The following is a 23,190-nucleotide window of genomic DNA, read 5'->3' on the forward strand; positions in this document are numbered from 1 at the left end:
GCCAGGTCGGTTAGATTGGTCTAATCTCAGGTGATCCTCCTGCCTCAGCTTCCCAAAGTGCTGGGATTACATGTGTGAGCCACCGCGCCCGACCCTCTTTGCCTCCCCTAACGCGGTGTTGTATGTGTGGCTATCACAATTGTATCTCTACCTCATCTGCCTGCCCTGACAGTTAAGTCCGCAAACACAAGTATCCACTGAACATCTTCTGTATGTCTCATAGGAACCTTAAAGTCAATATATTCAAAAGAGAACTCAGCATCTTCCCTCTGGAACCTGACTTTCCTCTTGTGTTTCCTAACACAGGGAATGATGTCATTATCCCCAGATCACCTGAGCCAGAATCCTGGAAGTCACCCTTGCCTCCTCTCTCCCCTTCACCGTTTCTGGCATCCAGCCACTCACCGCGTGCCTTATGTATTGCTCCTTTACTATCTCTGGATAACGTCCACTTCTTTCCATGGCCACTCGCTCAGGCCCAGTTATCTCAGTTCTGGGCTCCTACAGTGTTTTCCTAGCTGGTCTGTCTGCCTTCACTTTTGCTCCTCTTCAGCCCATTCTCCATTACAACAGAGGAATCTTTCTGAAGCACAAATCTGATCATGTAACTCCTCCCAGGAAGCTTCCCATTGCCCTTAAGTGAAAGTCTAAACAGCGTACAAAAAATATGTATGACATCTCTTTTTATGTTTCTGTCCTCAACTGTTGTATCCATCCTCACTCTTGCCCTAAGTTCCTGCTCCAAATGAACTTCTCACAACTCTCAGGAAGCTCCCTGTTCTCTTCCCTCTGGAGCCTATCATGATGGCACCTCTTCTGGAACACTACTGTACTCTTCTTCCTCTTCCTGAATAACTTCAGCTCTTCCTGAATAACTTCAGCTCATCGTGTCTCAGCTTATTGATCATTTTCTCTGAAAATCTTTCTTGACACTCCAGAACATAACGTCCTATGTTCACACTTTTTTTTCTTTCTGTTTTGTTTTGTTTTTTTCTGAGACAAAGTCTTGCTCTGTTGCCCAGGCTGGAGTGCGGTGGCGCAATCTCGGCTCACTGTAACCTCTGCCTCCCGGGTTCAAGCAATTCTGCATCAGCCTCCCAAGTAGCTGGGATTACAGTCACCCGCTACCATGCCTAGCTAATTTTTTTATTTTTAGTAGAGACTGGGTTTCACCATGTTGGCCAGGCTGGTCTCAAACTCCTGACCTCATGATCCTCTCCCTTCAGCTCCCAAAGTGCTGGGATTACAGAGTTGAGCCACCACGCCTGGCCTGCTCACACATCTTGTAGTACTTACCAGTCTGCATTATGATGGCCTGTTTCATTATTTGCTGCCCTGTTATGCAATACATTCCTTAAGGGCAGGGACCCTAGAATGAATGGATAAATAAGATAAGATAGAGACTACTGATCATAAGTAGTCTCTACTACTTATGAGAACAGAGCATAAAGGGCCCTATATGCAAGGCTAAGGAGTTTGAATTGTATCCAGACTTCAGAGTTCTACTATATTCTTATCACAGGTTGGCGATATGGTAACTACTACAGGTATATGGTAGTAGTTACTCGTGATGTGACTCTCTCTTCCATTAGATTGTGAACCCCTGGAAGGCAAGGACTATGCCTTGTTACTCTTGGTCTTTTTCTTACTTAAAACAGTGCTTTGCACACAGTAAGCACTCAGTGAATTGACAGTGTTAGCAATTTTGATATCATATAAGTCATGAAGTATATTGGAGAGTTAAGTAAATGAGCTGAGAGTAAGTTAATTTTAAAAGATGCATATTCATTCCCCACTAAAAGGGACCAACGTTCCTTAGAGGCATGGCTGATTCTAGGTCTGGGGCAGGACATACGCAAAATGAGTCTGAAACATTTATTCCAGAAAGCAAGGACAGGGCCCTAAGTAAAGGGCACAGGAACCCACATGAAGGAGCTCCCAGTAACCAAAGATGGGACAACTTGAGCATCAGAAAAAAATAAGAAATGAGGCCAGGTGCAGTAGTTCACACCTGTAATCCTCGCACTTTGGGAGGCTGAAGTGGGTGGATCACCTGAGGTCAGGAGTTCGAGACCTGCCTGGCCAACATGGCGAAACCCCATCTCTACTAAAAATACAATTAGCTGGGTGTGGTGGCGGGCGCCTGTAATCTCAGCTACTTGGGAGGCTGAGGCAGGAGAATCACCTGAACCTGGGGGGTGGAGGTTGCAGTAAGCTGAGATCACTCTAGCCTGGGTGAAAGAGCAAAATATAAGAAGAAGAAGAAAAAAATAAGAAATGAGATGATTGAAACATAATGAATATATAAAAATTCAGAAGTGTATAACGATGCATGATAGAGAGAGGGCCCTCCCTCCCCACCTCCAAGGAAATAAAACACATGGAACATTAGAAAAAAATAGGGCACCAATTCATTACTCTGCAAATCATCAAACAAATGGAAAAAAATAATATATCCTTCCTTTCCTCCATGAACCGTAACCAGTTCAGGATAACCAAGTAGCCCTAGGTGATGAGTACAAATTTCATTTTACAGAATTCCAGCTAATAAATGCGGAAGGCTTAATAGAATTAGAAAATTACATTTTTTAGCCTGTAATGAAATGACAAATTCATTTAACAATCTTCAGTGGATGAAACCATTAGACAGAAAGGTGAAATGGGGCCAGGTATGGTGGCTCATGCCTATAATCCCAGCACTTTGGGAGACCAAAATGGGAGGATCGCTTGAGCTCAGGAGTTTGAGACCAGCCTAGGCAACAAAAAAATTTAAAAATGCTGGGTGTGCCTGTGGTCCCAGCTACTTGGGAGGCTGAGGTAGGAGGATCACTTGAGCCCAGGAGATGGAGGCTGTAATAAGCTGTGATTGCACCGCTGCACTCCAGCCTGAGTGACAGAAAAAGACTGTCTCTAACAGAAAAAGAGATTAAAAAAACAACAACAAAAAAGGGTGAAGAGGAACTTCAAAATGGAGGGATCATGTTGTAAATAACCAAAGCCATTGTCTTAGTATCACTTCAGTGAGACAGCCAGACTTTGTGTGCCTCATTATTTGATGTGATATAAAATACACAGCACCACCTATGAATTATTTTTGTTAAAACAGTTAAATCTGAATCTGACTTAAAAGTGTGAGTATGATAAACCAGGTGCAGTGGCTCACACCTATGATCCCAGCACTTTTGGAGGCCAAGGAGGGAGGATCACTTGAGGCCAGGAGTTTGAGACAAGCCTGGCCAATATGGCAAAACCTTGTCTCTACTAAAGATACAAAAATTAGCCAGGTGTGGTGGCACACGCCTGTAATCCCAGCTACTCGGGAGGCTGAGGTATGAGAATCCCTTAAGTCTGGGAGGCAGTGGCTGCAGTGAGCTGAGATGGCGCCACTGCACTACAGCCTGGGCAACAGAGCAACACTGCATCTCAAAAACAAACAAACAAACAAACAAACAAACAAACAGTGTGAGTATGCTAGTCTTAAAAAGGAAGGAAATTCTGCTACTACCACATGGATGAACCTTGAAGACATCATGCTAAGTGAAATAAGCCAGATACAAAAGGGCAAATATATGATTTCACTTATGTGAGGTACCTAAAATAGGCAAATTTGTAGAGACAGAAAATGGAATAGAGATCTCCAGGGGCTGGGGAGAGTGGTGAAGGGAGAGTTATTGTTTAATGGGTATAGAATTTCTGTTTGGAAAGATGAAAAAGTTCTGGAAATGGATAGTGGTGATGCTTGTAGACCATTGTGAATGCACTTAATGCCACCAAATTGTACACCTAAAAATGGACATGATGGGAAACTTTGTTATATATATTTTAGTCCAATTTTTAAAAAAGCAAATACGTGTGTTTGTATGTGTATGTAAGAGAATAGATAAAACCAGATTGGCAAAATATTGAAAATTATTAGAGCAAGGTGATGGGTACATGGGATTCCTTCCTTCCTTCTTTCCTTCCTTCCTTCCTTCCTTCCTTCCTTCCTTCCTTCCTTCCTTCCTCCCTTTCTCCCTTCCTTTCTCCCTCTCCTCTCCTCTCGTCTCCTCTCCTCTCCTCTCGTTTCCTGATGGAGTCTTGCTCTGTTGCCCAAGCTGGAGTGTAATGGCACGCTCTCGGATCACTGCAACCTCCACTTCCCAGGTTCAAGCAATTCTCCTGCCTCAGCCTCCTGAGTAGCTAGGATTACAGGCATGCACCACCATGCCCTGCTAATTTTTGTATTTTTAATAGAGGAGGGGGTTTCACCATGTTGGCCAGGCTGGTCTCGAACACCTGACCTTAGGTGATCTGCCCTCCTCAGCCTCCCACAGTGCTAGGATTACAGGGATGAGCCACCACCCAGCCGGGTACATGGGATTTCTTATAAAATTTTCTCCACTTTGATGTATGTTTGAAAATTTCCATAATAAAAAATTTTTTTGCTTGATGATGTGATATAGAAAAAAGCTTTTTGAAAGACTTAGGAAACATAACAAGCAAATATAAGAAGCATCTTATTTAGTCTTGATTTTAACAAACCAAATGTAAGAAAACATTTTCATATTTTATGTATGTATGTATGTATATATGTATATATGTATGTATGTATGTATGTATGTATGTATTGAGACAGGGTCTTCTGCTATCACTCAGGCTATAGTGCAGTAGCACGATCTTGGCTTACTGCAATCTCCGCCTCCCAGGCTCAAGCAATTCTCATGCCTCAGCCTCCTGAGTAGCTGAGACTACGGGCATGCGCCAGCATGCCTGGTTAATTTCATGTAGTTTTTTTAGTAGAGACTGGGTTTTGCCATGTTGCCCAGGCTGGTCTCGAACTCCTAAGCTCAGGCAATCCACCTGCCTGGGCCTCCCAAAGTACTAGGATTACAGGTATGAGACACCGTGCCCAACCGTTTATATTTTATTTACTTTTGAGAGAGGGTCTTACTCTGTCACCAGGGCTGGAGTGAAGTGGCTTGATCACAGCTCACTGCAGCCTCAACCTCCTGGGCTCAAGCAATCCTTCCTCCTCAGCCTCCTGAGTAGCTGGGACTACAGGCACACACTACCATGGCTGGCTAATTTTTTTTTTTTTTTTTTTTTTTTTTTTGTAGAGATGGAGTCTCATTATATTGCCCAGGCTGGTCTGGAACTCCTGGGTTTAAGCAATCCTCCCACCTTGGCCTCCCAAAGTGCTGGGATTTACACCCCTGGGCCACCACGCCCAGCCATAAAAACACATTTTTAAGTCAATAGAACAATTTGAAAATGGACTGAGTCCTGCCGGGCATGGTGGCTCACACCTGTAATCCCAGCACTTTGGGAGGCTGAGGCAGGCAGATCATTTGAGGTCAAGAGTTCAAGGCCAGCCTGGCCAGCATAGTGAAACCCTGTCTCTACAAAAATACAAAAATTAGACAGGCATGGTGGTGCATGCCTGTAATCCCAGCTACTCGGGAGGCTGAGGCAGGAGAATCGCTTGAACCTGGGAGGTGGAGGTTGCAGTGAGCCGAGATTGTGCCACGGCACTCCAGCCTGGGTGACAAAGCGAGACTCCGTCTCAAAAAAAAAAAAAAAAAAAAAAAAAATGAGTATTAGCAATAACAAAGAATTTTTGATAATTTTGTAGGAAGTGATAATCATTTTGTAAGAAAGTATTGATTTTATTTAGAGATGCATTCTGAGGTATGTAAGAGTTAAGTGACATAATATTTGGGATTTCTTTTTTAAAATGTTATATGGATGGCTTAAAATTTCTATAGGGGTTCAGATGTTTACTCTAAAAAAAGCATCAGTTTTGTTTTCCATTTTGGTGTTTTATTTAAAGTGATTTTAAAGCTAATTGTAATAAAAAAGACTCAAATTTCTGTGGTGTGGGTGGACTTGAAATTTATTCCTGAAGGCAAGAGATGAGTTCTACCACTCCTCTTGGCTCAGGGAAATAGCATATTTCTTATTATTTCCCTGAAAGCCAACATGACTTTAAAATGCAATGATTTCAAATGCACTGTGGAAAGGATGCAGTGATACACAAGAAATAGCCTCTACCTGCAAGACATCTTAGTTAAAAAGGAATAAACATCCTTTAGGTTTCAATTCTAACTTGTGGTCACCAGATGGGGACGGTTTTGCAACCTGACCACCTTGTGAAATCATACACAGCGCTTCTGAGATCATATAGGAAGAGGCTTTCCAGTGCTTTACAAATGTGAGCTATTATTTTTATAGTAGGTCTGGAAAGATGAAAAAATACAGGAAAAATAGAGGCTTATTATTGGGATTAAAGAATTCCCTTCCGGAGGCTGGTGTAGTGGCTCACGCCTGTAATCCCCCAGGCAACTTTCAGAGGCCGAGGGTGGGCAATTACTTGAGGCCAGGAGTTTGAGACCAGCCCTGATCCAACAATGGCAAAACCTTGTTCTTACTAAAAGACAAAATTAAACCAGGTGTCGGTAGTAATGCACTTGGTAGTCCCAAGCCTACTCCTCAGGAGGCACAAGAATCGCTTGAACCCAGTCTGGGTGACAGAGCAGACTCTGTCTAAAAAAAAAAAAAAAAAACCGCCCCCCCCAAAAAATAAAACCAAAAAAAAAAAAAAAAAAGAACACCTTCCTACAACATTGAATTTTGGTGGAAATTTATGTTTCCCCTGATGAAAATAGAGTATCTTTAACATTAGTATAGATTCCTCTTATTCCTAAATTGAATAATAGAGTCTTCTGGCATTCGACTTTTTCTTATTTCTTCAGTCAAATGAAGTTTGTCATCTATGTATAAGCTAACATTTTCTGAATCCTCAAAGAAATTATTATTCATAACTTACCTGCAGTAATATAGAATGTGTACTCTAACTTGAATTTATGATGTGTATGAGACCTCCATTTATGTATGAATTGATTTTTAGTCTGAAGAGATTAGTATGCTGTTTTCTGTGAAAATTTTTTTGGCCATTAAAAAAAATTAGTTTGGCATTACAATCTATTATCCTAGTTGGCAAAGGATTAAAACAGTTTATTTTATTGCGGATCTTAGCAAATTGCTGACTCCAAATGAAAAAACAGGAAAATCAATTTCAAAATAATTCTGCTGATACTGTATCTTATTTGAGTTTTGCTTTTCTAAGCTCTTTTGTTTGTAAAATCTACATTTCTGTTGTTGGAGTTCTAAAAGAGTAGAGGGATTTCATAGTTATTTTTTAAATGAAATATGGTGGTAATTAGATGTGGATAGCGAAGCAGGATCTCAAACTTATTCCTGCTTTATTTAGAGACCATTTATCAAACACTTAGTGTGTATGAAGACATGCATTAACTAAAATATCAAAATAGCACATTTGGCTGGGTGTAGTGGCTCACACCTGTAATTCCAGCACTTTGGGAGGCAGAGGTGGGTGGATCATCTGAGGTCAGGAGTTTGAGATCAGCCTGACCAACATGGTGAAACCTCATCTCTACTAAAAATACAAAAAATTAGCTGGGCATGGTGGTGCTCGCCTGTAATTCCAGCTACGCAGGAGGCTGAGGCAGGAGAATTGCTCGAACTCAGGAGGCAGAGGTTGCGGTGAGCCAAGATCACGCCACGGCACCCCAGCCTGGGTGACAGAGTGGGGTACCGTCTCAAAACAAACAAACAAAAAACCTGGCACATTTGGATCGGTACTATCATTATTCCTATTTTACACATGAGGAAATTGAGGCACAGAGAAGCTATGTAACTTGACCGTGATAATGACCTAACTGAGTCGGGGCAGATCTAGGATTCTGACCTCAGTCTTCATGCTCATAATCATTATGCTCCTCTGCCTCTCTGCTTGCTATTATTGAATTCGTAATGATCAGTTTCCCTCCAGCACCTCCACTAGGAAAGAGACCATTTTTTCAAAAAAAGTCTTAATTTTCAGGTTAATAAGAGCGACTCATTGATTGGACAAAGGAGAACATCTTAGATGTTTTTTAAATAAAGGGAGAGGTAGTAGGCAAGTACCAACATTCCATGCAGTAGCTAGTATTGGGATAAACGGCTGGTATAGGTTTCTGGAGTAAGTGGTAAAAAATGTTTTTACTTCAAGTCAGAAATTTTAAGATTCCATCAATCTACATAGAACATGAACTATCTTTCCTACTGTTACCTTGCACCCTGGCTCTCTGAATTTGTGTGAGTGTAGACAGGTTAGTTAAACCTCCCTACAACTTCCTGTAAAATGCGATGGTAATTCCCAGCTCGATCCCCACAGTGGAGCCAACTCAGTGCAAGAACGAGTCTACGGAAAGCACTCAGGCCAGAGCCGGCCACCTAGTCAGTGCCCAGTTAAGCACAAGTTGTTATTACTGAGCACAGTGGGAGGTGGAAACAATATTTAACCCGGAGACATTTTTTCCAAGTTGCTGAAAGTCAGCTGAGGGGCTAGGATAGGTACATGAGTAACTAACTACAATGAGTGAAACGGGATTAATGTGATACTAGGAGTGTGAAAAAACTGCCGTGGGAGAAGGGCTGCATTTGTTGGTGGAATTAGGGAAAGATCTGAGGAGAAGGCTTTTCTGCTAAGCCAGCTTTTCCTTAAGTGTGGAATGCACATGGTTCAGTAATGGGAGATGATTCCAGGTGGTACTCTGATATGGCATGAAACAAATTTGAATTCCATGGTGGAAATATGCGATTCCTTTTTCCAGCTAGGCTGAGCTCATCAGGGAGAACCTCTCGGCTTGGGGCCACTAGTGACAGTTCTGGAACACATGCTCATCTGCCCTTTCCTCACAGAGAAGCCAGCTTCAGGCTCAGACCATGGAGCATTGACTTAAAATTTATGGTGCTTTCATGCCATTTACACAAAGTGATACTGGTTTTCCCTGGAAAGTGACACAACATTTTCTTTATAAACTTCTTAAAAAAAAAAAAAAAAAAAAGCTAGTTGATTGAAAGAAAAATATTACCTAAAGGTTCATGGATTATGGTAAATGAAAGAGGGACAGAAATTTACCAGGGACAGTGAGAGTATTCCTGGTATAAGAACAGCTTGAGTTAAGGGGCATGGGCAAAAAACTATGTTTGGAGAGTAACAAACAGTTCAATTTGCGGGGAGCAAGTTTCACTACTGATGAGTACTAAGGCTAGAAGAATAAAACTATTTGAAAAGCCCATTAGTAACAAAGTTTAACAAACCTGTCAGTAATCATCGATATTCCTAAACTGCTATTTCTTACCATTTTTTAAGTGGAAAATTTTCTTCTGTTTCTGTAGATCTGAGGAGAAAATTAAGCACTTCAGTCAACTTAAATCTGAACTTTTTCTTAAAGACAATTCTTTGAGGAGGATACTTCCTTTAATTATGGAACTTAAAGCAGCAGCCCAGAAAAACTTCATTCTGAAAAGGCTTTTCTGGAAGGTAAGTGTTTTGTTTTATTTTTAATCTTTAAAGCTTGTGTCTCCTGTTTACCAAATATAAGCATAAATTAAAATATAAATAAGTGTTGTCTTGTATTCTGATGCTGTATTTTTAAATGTCGATAAAATTTAATGTAGTCATGTCTTAATGCTGGATACTTTGTGATGTAGTCAGTAATGTATATGTGTGTGTCAAGGGGAGATGGGAAGAGAAGGGAGTGGTAGCAAAAAGTAGCTCCCATGCATTGGGTTGGCAGAGCCAACGGAGTGGTATTAGGAGGAACATTTTTGGCATGCAAGATATATAGACAGTGAGATGGGAAAATAGATTTTAAGAAGTTTTTGTTTATTTTTTATTTTTTTGAGACAGTCTTGCTCTTGTCGCCCAAGCTGGAGTGCAATGGCATGATCTCAACTAACTGCAACCTCTGCCTCCCAGGTACAAGCCATTCTCTTGCCTCAGCCTCCCAAGTAGCTGGGGTTACAGGCACCCACCACCACGCCCGGCTAATTTTTTGTGTTTTCAGTAGAGACAAGGTTTCACCGTGGTGGCCAGGTTGGTCTTGAACTCCTGACCTCAGGTGACCCACCTGTCTTGGCCTCCCAAAATGCTGGGGTTATAGGCATGAGCCACCACACCCTGCCTGTTTATTTTTTTAAACAGAGACAAGGTCTCACTCTGTTGCCCAGTCTGGTCTCAAACTCCTGGACTCAAGTGATCCTCTTGCCTTGGCTTCCTAAAGTGCTGCAATTGCAGGCATGAGCCACTGTACCTGGCTGATTTCAAGATGTTTTATTGTGCAGTTTTCTGTACTGTAAAAAATAATTTAAAATTATTTTGAGTATAGGACTGGTATTTTAAAATGTGACTCCTGGGGAGGCAAGGCAACCTCATTCTTACTCAGTAAATTACAGATGCCTCATTTTCAGGTTCAGGTGAAAGAGTTAAGAAGCCCAGGTGAGTAACCTGGTGTGGCGTTAATGAGGCCTAGGTGAGAGGGCGAGCCCTGCCTAGGGCTGCGTTCACGTTGATTGCTACATATTTTATCCTAATTCTGGCCATTGATCACATAAGTAGCTGCCATCATTTTACTGAGCAATGGTAAAGCATGTGCACTCCCAACTGTACAAAGCAGTCCTGGCCATTTATTAGCTTCTAGGTCCTTCATATGTGGGTTGACCAACCATTTCAGTTTGCCCAGATTAGGGTGACCAACTATTCCAGTTTGCCTGGGACTAAGGAAATTCCTGCAATATTGGAAAGCTAGAACAGTTCCAAGCAAATCAGTACGGTGAAGGCAGATAAGCTGTAGAGAGTAATATGCCAAATGTCCCACCACACCGAGACACTGAGACTCAGGTAAGGATGATATAGTACTGCATAGTCTAAAATGGTTGGTGCTGGATAGATCCTGTGAGGAATATGGCATCCAAGTTTTGACTCTAGAACTTCAGAAGATTGTGGAAAATATGACCAACCAAGTAAGACCAATCCATCTTGGTTATGAAGATGGAATGGAATTCATGTGGAAAGGGTAAATAAATTAGGATTATCTTCTTCCCAAATAAACCTCTCCAGTCCATCCCACACACAGTATCAATTTAATCTACAACCCTGATTGTATGGGGTTTCTTGTTCAACAGTTTCTTGCGACTTTCCTTACTAAATTAAGTACAGACTTTGGCTTCTTCATTTAAGGCTGTCCCCTAATCACAGATTTCAAATCTGGACAGGTATGGCCTTTATTTTAGTAGGCTGGGGTTATCAGGAAGGGGCTGTGTATTAGTCCATTCTCACACTGCTATAAAAAGACTACATGAGACTGGGTGATTTATAAAGAAAGAAGGTTTAGTTCACTTGTTCCTGGACCAAACCAAGGGTCAGGCTGCTTATTCTCATGGCCCAATAATGAGACACAGATGAACTGGGAAAGAAGGGAGTTTATTTCTGTAACCAGTAACAGGGAAAAGGCCTCGAAATTATCGCCAGACCAACTCAAAATTACAAGGTTTTCCAGAGCTTATATACCTTCTAAGCTATATGTCGACATGTAAGTGCATTCATCTAAAGCCATAAGTGATGAACTTCTTTTAATCTATGCCTAAGATTAGATCGGGACCTAAGGAATGTCCTTAAGACCTTTCTCTGGGGCCTCAGTAAATTTACTTAATCTAAATGGGTCCAGGTCCTGGGGTGATTACCTTTATCTTGCCTCCTACTAAACCACAGAGGTTTGGGGAGTTCCCTCAGACCACCAATAAACTTGTTTGTGGAGGCCTGGGGAGTTTCTTCAGACCCCCAGTAAAACTCGTTTAATTCTAAACAGGTCCTGTTAAGAATTCCTTCATTATCTTGTCATGCTTCAAGGCCCAGGAAAGGCCTGGGCAAAACTCTTGGTGGGCTTTTGTTACCTCCCAGCCTTTGTGTAAGGACACTGGCTCTATCAGCTTTTAACATTTAATGTAACCACTCAGTCAGCGCAGGAACAGTTGTTATGGAGGCCTGTCTGTTCAGCTGTTATGAAGACCTGGCCTGCCACAGACTTAGAGTTCCACATGGCTGGGAGGCCTCAGGAAACTTGCAATCATGGCAGAAGGCGAAGGGGAAGCAAGGCATGTCTTACATGGCAACAGGAGAGAGAGAGAATGTGCAGAGGAAACTGCCACTTTTAAACCATCAGATCTCATGAGGACTCCCTCACTATCATGAAAAAAGCATGCATGATCCAATCACCTCCCACCAGGACCCTCCCTCAGCAGCGGGGATTACAATTCAAGATGGGATTTGGGTGGGAACACAGAACTGGACCATATCAGGCTACCATCTGGATAAGGTGGGCACTGGGAAAACGAATCCAGATGTAGATGCTCCTGGAAAAGGCACAGTGCCTAAGAGTGAGGGCCATAAGAGTGAGCTAAATGAAATATCAGGATATTTTAGCATGTGGGTGAATTACACCTGGATGTCTGCACAAACATTTGGCACCAGGAAGATCTGCTTGTTTAGGGTGTGGGGACGGAGGTTTTATGGAATGTGAGGACATAAAGATTGTCAAGAGTAAATTCAGCAGCTGGGAGAGGACTGGGAAAGGACTTAGGACAGTGCCCAAAGAGGAAGTCCACCCAGATACACTGGACACAATCAGGGACTGGATTTAAAGTGCATGTTTAGGTAGGAGAACTGAAGTACCACTTAAGGGTCAGATTAAGAAGGATGTTGATGTGTACTCCTAATGGGATCAGCACCAGTGTTAGTCTAGAGGTCATTTAAGCATCTCCAATGTAAAAACAGGGCTGGTACCTGTGGCCTAGGCTGTGGAGCAAAAAATTGATGGAGAGAAAGAGAGTTAAGGTTAGAACTAACAGACCCGACCAGCCACTTCATCTTCTCTCTCACCTCTGTCCTCTACAAGATCGAGCCATGTGGGATAATTTGGATACCTGTTCTCCTTAGCTCTCTTTTCTCCCTGCTGTTTGATTTCTCTAGAATACTGTTCTTCTAATTTCTCTTGTTAAAAATCATACACATTCATCAAGGCTAAGCTCAAATGCCATTTTCTACCTTTCTTGTCATGCCGAATGGGGAACTTTAGTACCTTCCTCCTTTTGATCTTCTCTGTCAATTCTGTGCCATAGAACTTTTTTTGATGTTTTATAATCTGCATTGTTCAATACAGCAGACACTAGCCACATGTGCCTTTTAAGCACTTGAATGTGGCTAGTGACTAAAAAAGTAAAATGTTAATTTTATTAAATTTAAATTAATTTAAATAGCCACTTGTGGCCAGTAGCTACCGAGTTGAACAATGTAGTTCTATGACATCTTTCATAGCACTTCCTCTTTAACAATTATCAGACAGGTTTCTTGCCTAATCGGTGTGAGGCTTGGTGACAGGTATTAGAAATACAGCATGATTATGATACAGTTCCTACAATCAAGAATTAGCACATATCCTCCCTTTTACTATAGTTATTGGTACATTTTTCTTATTTATCATAATATGCTATAAGCTTCTGTAGGACAAGTATATATCTTACTTACTTTTGTATTCTCCCTCAGGCCAAATACAATGCATGCATATTCCAGGTGCTGTAAGCTATTCATACTGAATTGCAAATCTGTTCTCTTGTGAAATATTAACCTAATCTGATGTCTAAAAATGAAGCTTTCATGATCTGTTTTATACTTGAAAACACTGCAGCCATTATTTAATAGAATGTTCTTACCTGAGCTAAAACAGATCTTCTAATTCGGTTGTCAAAAATGAAAGGCCAAAGTGAATGGAGAAAGAAATAATTCAAATAGGAAAAGAGGAAGTCAAATTGTCCCTGTTTGCAGATGACATGATTGTATATTTATAAAACCTCACCGTCTCAGCCCAAAATCTCCTTAAGCTGATAAGCAACTTCAGCAAAGTCTCAGTATACAAAATCTATGTGCAGAAATCACAAGCATTCCTATATACCATTAACAGACAGAGAGTCAAATCATGAGTGAACTCCCATTCACAACTGCTACTAAGAGAATAAAATATCTAGGAATACAACTTACAAGGGATATGAAGGACCTCTTCAAGGAGAACTACAAACCACTGCTCAAGGAAATAAGAGAGGACACAAACAAATGGAAAACATTCCACACTCATGGATAGGAAGAATCAATATTGTGAAAATGACCATACTGCCCAAAGTAATTTTTAGATTCAGTGCTATCCCCATCAAGCTACCCATTGACTTTCTCCACAGAATTGGAAAAAACTACTTTAAACTTCATATGGAACCAAAAAAGAGCCTGCATAGCCAAGACAGTCCTAAGCATAAAGAACAAAACATGGAGGCATCATGAACTACCACGAACTTCAACTTACAAGTGGTACAGTAACCAAAACGCATGGTACTAGGTAACCAAAACAAATATAATAGACCATGGAACGAACAGAGGCCTCGAATGAACACGACACATCTACAACCATCTGATCTTTGACAACTGCCACCAGCATGGGGAAGGATTCCCTGTTTAATAAACGGCATGGGGAAAATGGCCTAGCCATATGCAGAAACTGAAATGACCCTTCCTTCCACTTATACAAAAATTACTCAAAGGTGGACCTAAACATAAAAATCCCTAGAGCACACCTAGGCAGATACATTCAGTGACATAGGCATGGGCACAAGATTTCATTCCTAAACACCAAAAGCATGGCAAAAAGCCAAATTGACAATGGGATTAATTAAACTAAAGAGTTCTGCACAGCAAAGAAATATCTCAGAGTGAACAGACACTACAGAATGGGAGAAAATTTTTACAAATCTACCATCTGACAAAGGCTACTATCGAATTCTACAAGAATGTCAACAATTTCAAGGAAAAACAACCCATCAAAGTGGACAAATGTCATGAACCTGACACTTTTCAAAAGAAGACATTTTGCAAGCTAACAAACTACGAAAAGCTCATCATCACTGGTCGTCAGAGAAATGCAAATCAAAACAAACAATGAGATACCATCTCAACACCAGTTAGAATGGTGTTATTAAAAAGTCAGGAAAACAGTGATGGAGAGGATGTGGAGAAATAGAAGCGTTTTACACTGTTGGCGGAGTTTAAATTAGTTCCACCATTGGGAGCAGTGGTGGTAGATTCCTCAAGGATCTAGACTAGAAATATATTTGACCCAGTGGATTCCATTATGGGCACTATACCCAAAGGATATAAATATTCTACCTATAAAGTAAAAATGACACATGCCTCGGTATGTGTTATTGCGGCACTATTCCAATAGCAAGACTTGACCAACCCAATGTCATCATTGAATCGACTGGATAAAAAATTGTGGCACATATACACCCTGGATACTATGCAGGCCTAAAAAAGGATGAGTTCGTGTCTTTACGGGTCATGGATGAAGCTGGAAACATCATTCCTCAGCACTATCACAAGGACAGAACCAAACATGTTCTGCTGTTCTCACTCATAAGTGGCAGTTGAACAATGGAACAACGGAACAGGGAGGAGAAATCACACTGGGGCCTGTCGGGGGCGGGGCTAGGGGAGGGATATCATTAAGAGAGATACCTAAGGTAGCTGACGGGTTGATGGGTGCAGCAAACCACCATGGCACATGTATAACAAAACTGCACATTCTGCACATGTACCCTAGAACTTAAAGTATGAAAAAAAAAAAAAGTAAATGGCTAGTCTATTTGGGATCTTTCTATGCTTTAGTGGAGTCCCCCTTGGCCCTATCCCCAACCACGCCATCAAACCCACTAGCCTTATGTTCTTCTGTCTCATCCACAACCAAAATCTATCCTCAGATTTGTTTTCACAAAATTAGCATATATGACTAATAAAAGTCAACATCCTTTAAGATTTTTTTATATAAATTGTTATCATAGCCTTAAGGTAAAGCAGTGGTTTTTCAACTTTATGCTATATTTCTTGGAAAACATACGTTCTGTGAAGTTCCCTTAGAAACCCATACTGGGGTGGAGAGATTAGGGCCATTGTCTTAGTCTGTTTTGTGTTGCTATAACAGAATATCACAAACTTGGTAATTTATAAAGAAAATGAACGTATTTCCGACAGTTCTGGAGGCAGGGAAGTCCAATATCAAGGTGCTGGCATCTTGTGAGGACCTTCTTGTTGTGTCATCCCATGAGAAGGCAGAAGGGCAAAAGAGCATGCAAAAAAAAAAGGGTGGCAGGGGGCCAAACTCATCTTTTCATCAGAAACCCACTCCCACAATAATGACATTAAACTATTTGTGAGGGCAGATGACATTAATCTATTTGTGAGGGCAGAAGCCTTATGACCTAATCAACCTCCTAAAGGTCTCACCTCTCAACACTGTTGCATTGGGGATGAGTTTCTAAAACATGAACTTGGGGGCCACATTCCAACCACAGCGTTCTGCTCTTGGCCCCAAACATTCATGTCTTTTTTACATACAAAATACATTTATTCCCTCCCAATAGCTCCAGAAATCTTAATTCATTCCAGCATCAACTCATAAGTTCAAATTACCAATTGTCATCTAAATCAAGTATTGTTGAGACTCAAGGCAGGATTCATCCTGAGGCAAATTCCTCTCTAGTTGTCAGCCTGTAAATCAAGACAAGTTATCTACTTACAAAATACAGTAGTGCGATGCGTGGAGGATAGACATTCCCATTCCAAAAGGAAGCTATAAGCAAGAGGAAAGGGCCAAGTTAGTCCAAAACCCAACAGGGAAAATAATATTGTCTTAAAGCTGGAGAATAATCTTTCACTCTTTTGCTTAAGAAATGTCTAAGAAGTTTCAGACTTTCCCTACAGCTGTCCTCTTTCTCTGAGCCCCCACCAGCATCACTTTTAATGCTCCAATTACTACAGTCTAGGCTTTTTCTAGGTTGCTCCTCCAAATTCTTCGAGCCTCTATCCATTAACCAATTCCAAAGCCACTTCTACATTTTTAAGTATTCCTTAGAGCAACAATTCCACTTCTGGTACCAAAATCTGCATTAGGATTCTCCAGAGAGAGAGAACCACTCAGTTCTCCAACTCATATGCCAGTCTCCTCTGGAAATACCTTCACAGACATAACAGAAATAACGCTTTACCAGTTCTCTAGGTACTCCTAATTTAGCCAAGTTTACACCTAAAATTAACTGTCACAGGCATCTCTAATTTTTGGTTCCTATAATAGGATGGAAAATTACACACATATATAATATACATATTATGGATATAAAATTATAGATATGGTGTAATATAGAGTGATATATATTATAGATATAAAGATATATATTATATAGTTTTTCCCCTCCCTTTTAAAATGAACTTTATTGAGGCATACTTTTTTCTTTTAAGTGGTCTTTATTTTTTAATTTTGTTGAAGGTACAATTTATGAGAATACATTTTCATTTTTTTTTTGAGATGGGATCTCGCTCTGTCACCTAGGCTGAAGTGCAGTGGCACCATCTCAGCTCACTGCAACCTCCGCCTCCTGGGCTCAAGTAGCTGAGTAGATGAGTACTTCCCAAGTAGCTGAGACTACAGGCACATGCCACCATGCTGGGCTAATTTTTGTATTTTTTGTAGAGATTTCACCATGTTGCCCAGGTTGGTCTTGAACTCTTGGACTCAAGTGATCCACCTGCCTTGGCCTCCCAAAGTGCTGGAATTACAGGCGTGAAATTACAGGCCAAGAACGCTTTTTCATAGATTGACTAAACTCCCAAGTTTTAGAAGAACAGACACATGTCTGTCTGTTTTGCTCAAGATGTTATTTCATTATCTAGCATACCTGCCACATAGCTGGCAATCAGTAATTATGCATTCAGTTAATGAATAAATGAGTAGATAAAATATGTTCTTTTTCTAGTTTAAATTTTTTCCACTGGGCACGGTGGCTCATGCCTGTAATCCCAGCACACTGGGAGGCCGAGGCAAGTGGATCACCTAACTAAGGTCAGGAGTTGAAGACCAGCCTGGTCAGCATGGTGAAACCCAGTCTCTACTAAAAATACAAAAATTAGCCAGGCGTGGTGGTATGCACATGTCATCCCAGCTACTTGGGAGGCTGAGGCAAGAGAATCACTTGAACCCTGGAGGTGGAGGTTGTAGTGAGCCAAGACTGTGCCACTGCACTCCAGCCTGGGCGTCAGAGCAAGACTCCATCTCAAAAAAAAAAAAAAATTTTTTTTTCTTCATATGATTTTTTTTTCCATTTTTAAAAATTGTGTCAAAATATACATAACACAAAATTTACTTCCTTAATCATTTTTGGGCATACATTTCAGTGGTATCAAGTTTATTCACAATGTTGTGCAGCCATCAACACCATCATCTCCAGAACACTTTTCATCTTACAAAACTGAAACTCTCTACCCATTAAGCAACAACTTTCCATTTCTTTCCCCATCCCACCCCCACAACCCACAGCCCCTGGAAACCACCATTCTATTTTCTGTCTTTGTGATTTTGACTATTCTACGTACCTCACACAGTTGAAATGATATAGTATTTGTCTTTTTGTGACTGAGATTTCACCTAGTGCAATGTTCTCAAGTTTAATCCATGTTGTAGAATGTATCCAAATTTCCTTTTTGTTTTTTAAGGCTGGATAATATTCCATTGTATGTATACAATACATTTTCCTTATCCATTCATCTGTCAATGGACACGTGGGTTGCTTCCATGTTTTAGATGTTGTAAGTAATGCAGCTATGAACATTGGTATGCAATATATCTCTTTAAGACGGTGCTTTCAATTCTTTTGGGTATTTACCCAGAAATGGAATTGCTAGATTGGATGGTAATTCTATATTTAAATTATTGAGGAACCACCATACTGGTTTCCAGTGTCTGTGCTATTTTCTACTCCCACCAACAGTATATAAGCGTTCTGATTCCTCCACATCCTGGCCAACACTTGTTATTTTGTGTTTTTTTTTTAAATAGTAGCTATGCTAATGCGTGTGAGATAATATCTCATTGTAGTTTTGAGTTGCATTTCCCTAGTGATTAGTGATGTTGAGTATCTTTCATGTGCTTATTGGCCATTCAACTATCTTCTTTGAAGAAATTATTGTGGTATAATTTACATGAAATAAAATGCACCCATATTTAAAGATACAGTTTGAAGAGTCTTGACAAATGTCTCTATTCTTATAACTATTAACACTACTTCAATCAAGATTTAGAGTGTCTCTGTCACTCCAGAATGTCACCTTGTGCCCTTTGGCCGCCAGTTCTTTCACACTCCTGGCCTCGTGCGACTATCGATGTGCTTTCTGTCACTGTAGATTCATTTTGCCTCTCTTAGCATTGCACTTACATGGAATTCTGCACTAAGTACTCTTTTGCATTTGGCTTCTTTTGGCATAATATTTGTGAGATTTTTCCATGTTGTTTCAGGTATGATATTTTATAAATGAAAATTCTTGAATCAGTGAGAGGTGAGAGGTCATAATAACAAGTGACACTTATTGAACACTTGTTATGTGCTAAGCACTGCTGAAACTTTACAAATACATACTATCTTATTTAAACGTAATATCAACTCCTTGAGGTGATATTATTAACCCCGTTTGAAAGACTGAGTGACCGGGAGTATAAGTAATTTGCCAAATGTCACACAACTGCCAAGTGGCAGAGCTGAGATTTGAGCTCAAAGAATATAGCTCCAGGGTCAGTCTGTAAAACTGCCACACTATGCTAATTTATCAGGCACTGGGTAAGCCCAAGCACTTCTTTTTCTTCTTCTTCTTCTTCTTTTTTTTTTTTTTTTTGACGGAGTCTCACTCACTCTTGCCCAGTCTGGAGTGCAGTGGCGCAATCCCAGCTCACTGCAACCTCCACCTCCCAGGTTCAAGTGATTTTCCTGCCTCAGTCTCCCAAGTAGCTAGGATTAGGGATTATAGGCGCATGCTACCAAACCCAGCTACTTTTTGTATTTTTAGTAGAGATAGGGTTTTGCCATGTTGTCCAGGCTGATCTCGAACTCCTGACCTCAAGTTATCTGCCCGCCTTGGCTTCCCAAAGTGCTGGGCTGACAGGCGTGAGCCACCGCGTCCGGCCAAGTCCTTCCTTCTTTCAAAGCCCAAGCACTTCTAAGAGTATCTGGTATACATCCTGCTCCTCTTCCTCTTTTTCCTTTCTCCAAGCCATTCCCAGCCTCCTCTCATGCCATATTACCTGAATAAGGGGACACACACACTTTCTAAACAAAAAGCCTAAATTATCACTAGTAAACCAAAATCCCGGGGGGAAAACTGAACAGTAGAGGAATAGAAAAGAAAAGCAATTACATTACATTTCTCATTAATGCCGACTTGCCTGATTTCATGGGCCAGCGCTTATTTTCATGCTCAATTTCTCATGAGACTGGACAGGAACACAGAAAAAATGGGTTCCCCAGCTCTAAGTCAGTGTTTATTTGGACAGAAATGGCAATCTACATTTCCACTGTATTATCAGAAGAATCAATATTGTTCTGCACCATTTCCATAACCTAGCGTAGTGCTGTACATTTGTTTTTGTGTTAGTAAACATTTTAAAATGAGAGCTTGCTTATTCTTTATATCCTCACAAAGGCCAAATTACTTTGGAAAGGCAGAAATTATAGGAGCCCCATTTTTCAAGGTGACTGAATGAGTTGCCTGAGATGACACACCTGCTTCTGGATGATTTTCAAGGTTAATGGTCAAGCCAGGCCTAAGTTGCATCTCCCAGCATTGCCCCGTAGCCCTTGCTCTGGTCACCAGGACAGTGGTCTCTTGGTTGTAAGTAAGAAGTATGTTTCCAATTTGGGTTATGCTAGTATTGATGGGAGATATTGTAATTCATTTCTCTAATCAAAGAACAAATTATTTCTTCATATTTTTAGTACATGAGAGTAGAGAATTTTAACAACAGATACCTTAATTACTGTCTTTCTTTCCCACTTGCTTTTACAGACCGGTGACCTTTTCTATTTCCTAGTAAACAAACTTCATGAGTACTTGCCAGAGTCTAGGGATAAGAATGCACTTCAAAATCAAAGCCAAAGGGTTGATGAACTGGTGTAAGTTCTAACTAGATAATCATCGATTTTTTTTTTTTTTTTTTTTGCTAGGGTGTTAAAGATAAATGGAAGACACTGGACAACATATATGCTATGTTAATGATTAATGGCACTGCAAGTTTTTCTCCCTGTGGATTTTATTTATTTATTTATTTATTTATTTATTTATTTATTTATTTATTTTTTCTTGAGACAGAGTCTCACTCTGTTGCCCAGGCTGGAATGCAGTGGCACAATCTTTGCTCACTTCAACTTCTGCCTCATGGGTTCAAGCAATTCTTGTGCTTCAGCTTCCCGAGCAACTGGGATGACAGGCATACGCCACTACGCCTGGCTAATTTTTGTATTTTTAGTAGAAACGGGGTTTCACCACGTTGGCCAGGTTGGTCTCAAGCTCCTGACCTCAGGAGATCCATCCGCCTCAGCCTCCCAAACTGCTGGGATTACAGACATGAGCCACCGTGCCTGGCCTCTTCCTGTGGATTTTAAAAAATAGAACTCATTTTGTTCTAATTTTAATGGAAGGATGCACAAGAAACTAATAATATTTGTTGTCCCAAAGTGGGAAAAGTGGGTATCTGGAGGAGAGAAAGCTTTCACTGTATTCTCTTTTTTACCGTTGACATTTTCAGCCAAATATTACCTTTCTGAAAATATTAAAAATTAAACAATAATTTTAAAAGTGTGTGATAATCCTAAAACTTTGGAAAAGAGATACATATAAAATGACTTAGTACTGACATCCAGCTATTCATTCATTCAACAATTTTTTTTCTTGTTTTTTAAGAAAAGTTCTCACTCTGTCCCCTAGGCTGGAGTGCAGTGGTATGATCATGGCTCACTGAAGCCTTGACCTCCTGAGCTCCACACTCAGCTAATTTTTGTAAAGGCAGGGTTTCGCCATGTTGCCCAGGCTGGTCTCAAACTCTTGGGCTGAGGCCATTCGCCCACCTGGGCCTCCCAAAGTGCTGGGATTACAGCATGAGTAGTGTGTGAGCTACCCCGCCCATCCAGCAAATGTTTTTGGGTGTTTACTGTGTAGCAGTCAGAGTAGGCACTTAACCAATGTTAGCAATTTGATGTACAGAGTTTATTTCCTGTACTTTTTTCTGTATGGGTATCTGGAAGCAGTTTTAGCAAAGATTACTACTTTCATGGAATTCTGAGCTTCTAATGAAATCATGCCATTTCTTTGCCTTTTATCGTTTTATTTTCTAGGGCATGCATTGAAATTATACAGACCCTAGTATTGATGTTCAGAGAAACAGAAACTGAGTCATCACGCCTGAACACATTGGCAGCTAAGAAGTAAGGTCTTTTAGAAGATATCGGGACCTTGTGGTTGCAACCCATTAACTCTCCTTGTTGAGTGTCTTCCAAAGCACATAATTCTCCAACTTCCCTGTTCAACACCCTTCCAAGTATATTTCACTCTTTTGTTTTTCTCCTTCCTTCTGTGATGAACAGGTTAATTGGCACAGGCCAAGTTCTCTCTGTCTGTCTGGATTATTAAGGGTACAAGGATTTTCTTAGCATAATTATTTTTTGTCCTAGTCTGGTGAACTTGAAAAAGACCAAATGACCCATCATACATTAAAAGCCAGGGGATCTCCACTAGAATTTCCCAGAGTATCCTTATATCCACACAACAGAAAAATTGCAAAATCAGGAGTTATAGTAGCCTCATTTACAATATAATCATGTGACCTTAGAGTAAATGAGTTTGGAGAGTTTATTAATACCTAGGGTGAGCTGCTATAATAGACACTCTAGGCCAGGCACGGTGGCTCACGCTTGTAATCCCAGCACTTTGGGAGGCAAAGGTGGGTGGATCACCTGAGGTTAGGAGTTTATGACCAGCCTGACCAACATGGTGAAACCCTGTCTCTACTAAAAATACAAAAATTAGCCAGGTGTGGTGGTGCGCGTTTGTAATCCCAGCTACTCGGGAGGCTGAGGCACAAGAATGGCTTGAACCTGGGAGGCGGAGGTTGCAGTGAGCTGAGATCACACCATTGCACTCTAGGCTGGGCAACTCCGTCTCAAAAAAAAAAAAAAAAAAAAAAAAACTACAATATGTGGCCCAAAGAAGATCTTAATTGAAATCTTTCTCACGTAACAGTTCAGAGTAAATATTCAGGCTTTCATACACAAGGTGAGCCAGGGACCTAGGTTTTTTCCCTTTGTTACTCTGTTGTCTTCTATCACGTTGTCTTTATCCTTATAGTGGAAGCTGGCTGACCTTAATGACTTCATTATACCCTGTGGGAAGCA

At 40.7% G+C, this 23,190-nt stretch overlaps 1 protein-coding gene across 2 annotated transcripts in view; it reads left to right on the forward strand.

Moving 5' to 3' along the window:
* The window catches only part of CUNH12orf56 (chromosome unknown C12orf56 homolog), a 116,238-nt gene that overhangs the window by 75,197 nt on the left and 17,851 nt on the right, over positions 1-23,190 (forward strand). For both annotated transcript variants that reach the window (XM_017872624.1, XM_017872615.1), the window contains 3 exons: positions 9,223-9,367; positions 20,810-20,916; positions 22,135-22,224. In XM_017872624.1, coding sequence (XP_017728113.1) covers positions 9,223-9,367; positions 20,810-20,916; positions 22,135-22,224 — 342 coding nt within the window. The remainder of the gene's footprint in view (positions 1-9,222; positions 9,368-20,809; positions 20,917-22,134; positions 22,225-23,190) is intronic.

Source organism: Rhinopithecus bieti, unplaced genomic scaffold, assembly GCF_001698545.2.
Source record: "Rhinopithecus bieti isolate Rb0 unplaced genomic scaffold, ASM169854v2 scaffold_1103, whole genome shotgun sequence".
NCBI classification, from domain to species: Eukaryota; Metazoa; Chordata; class Mammalia; order Primates; family Cercopithecidae; genus Rhinopithecus; species Rhinopithecus bieti.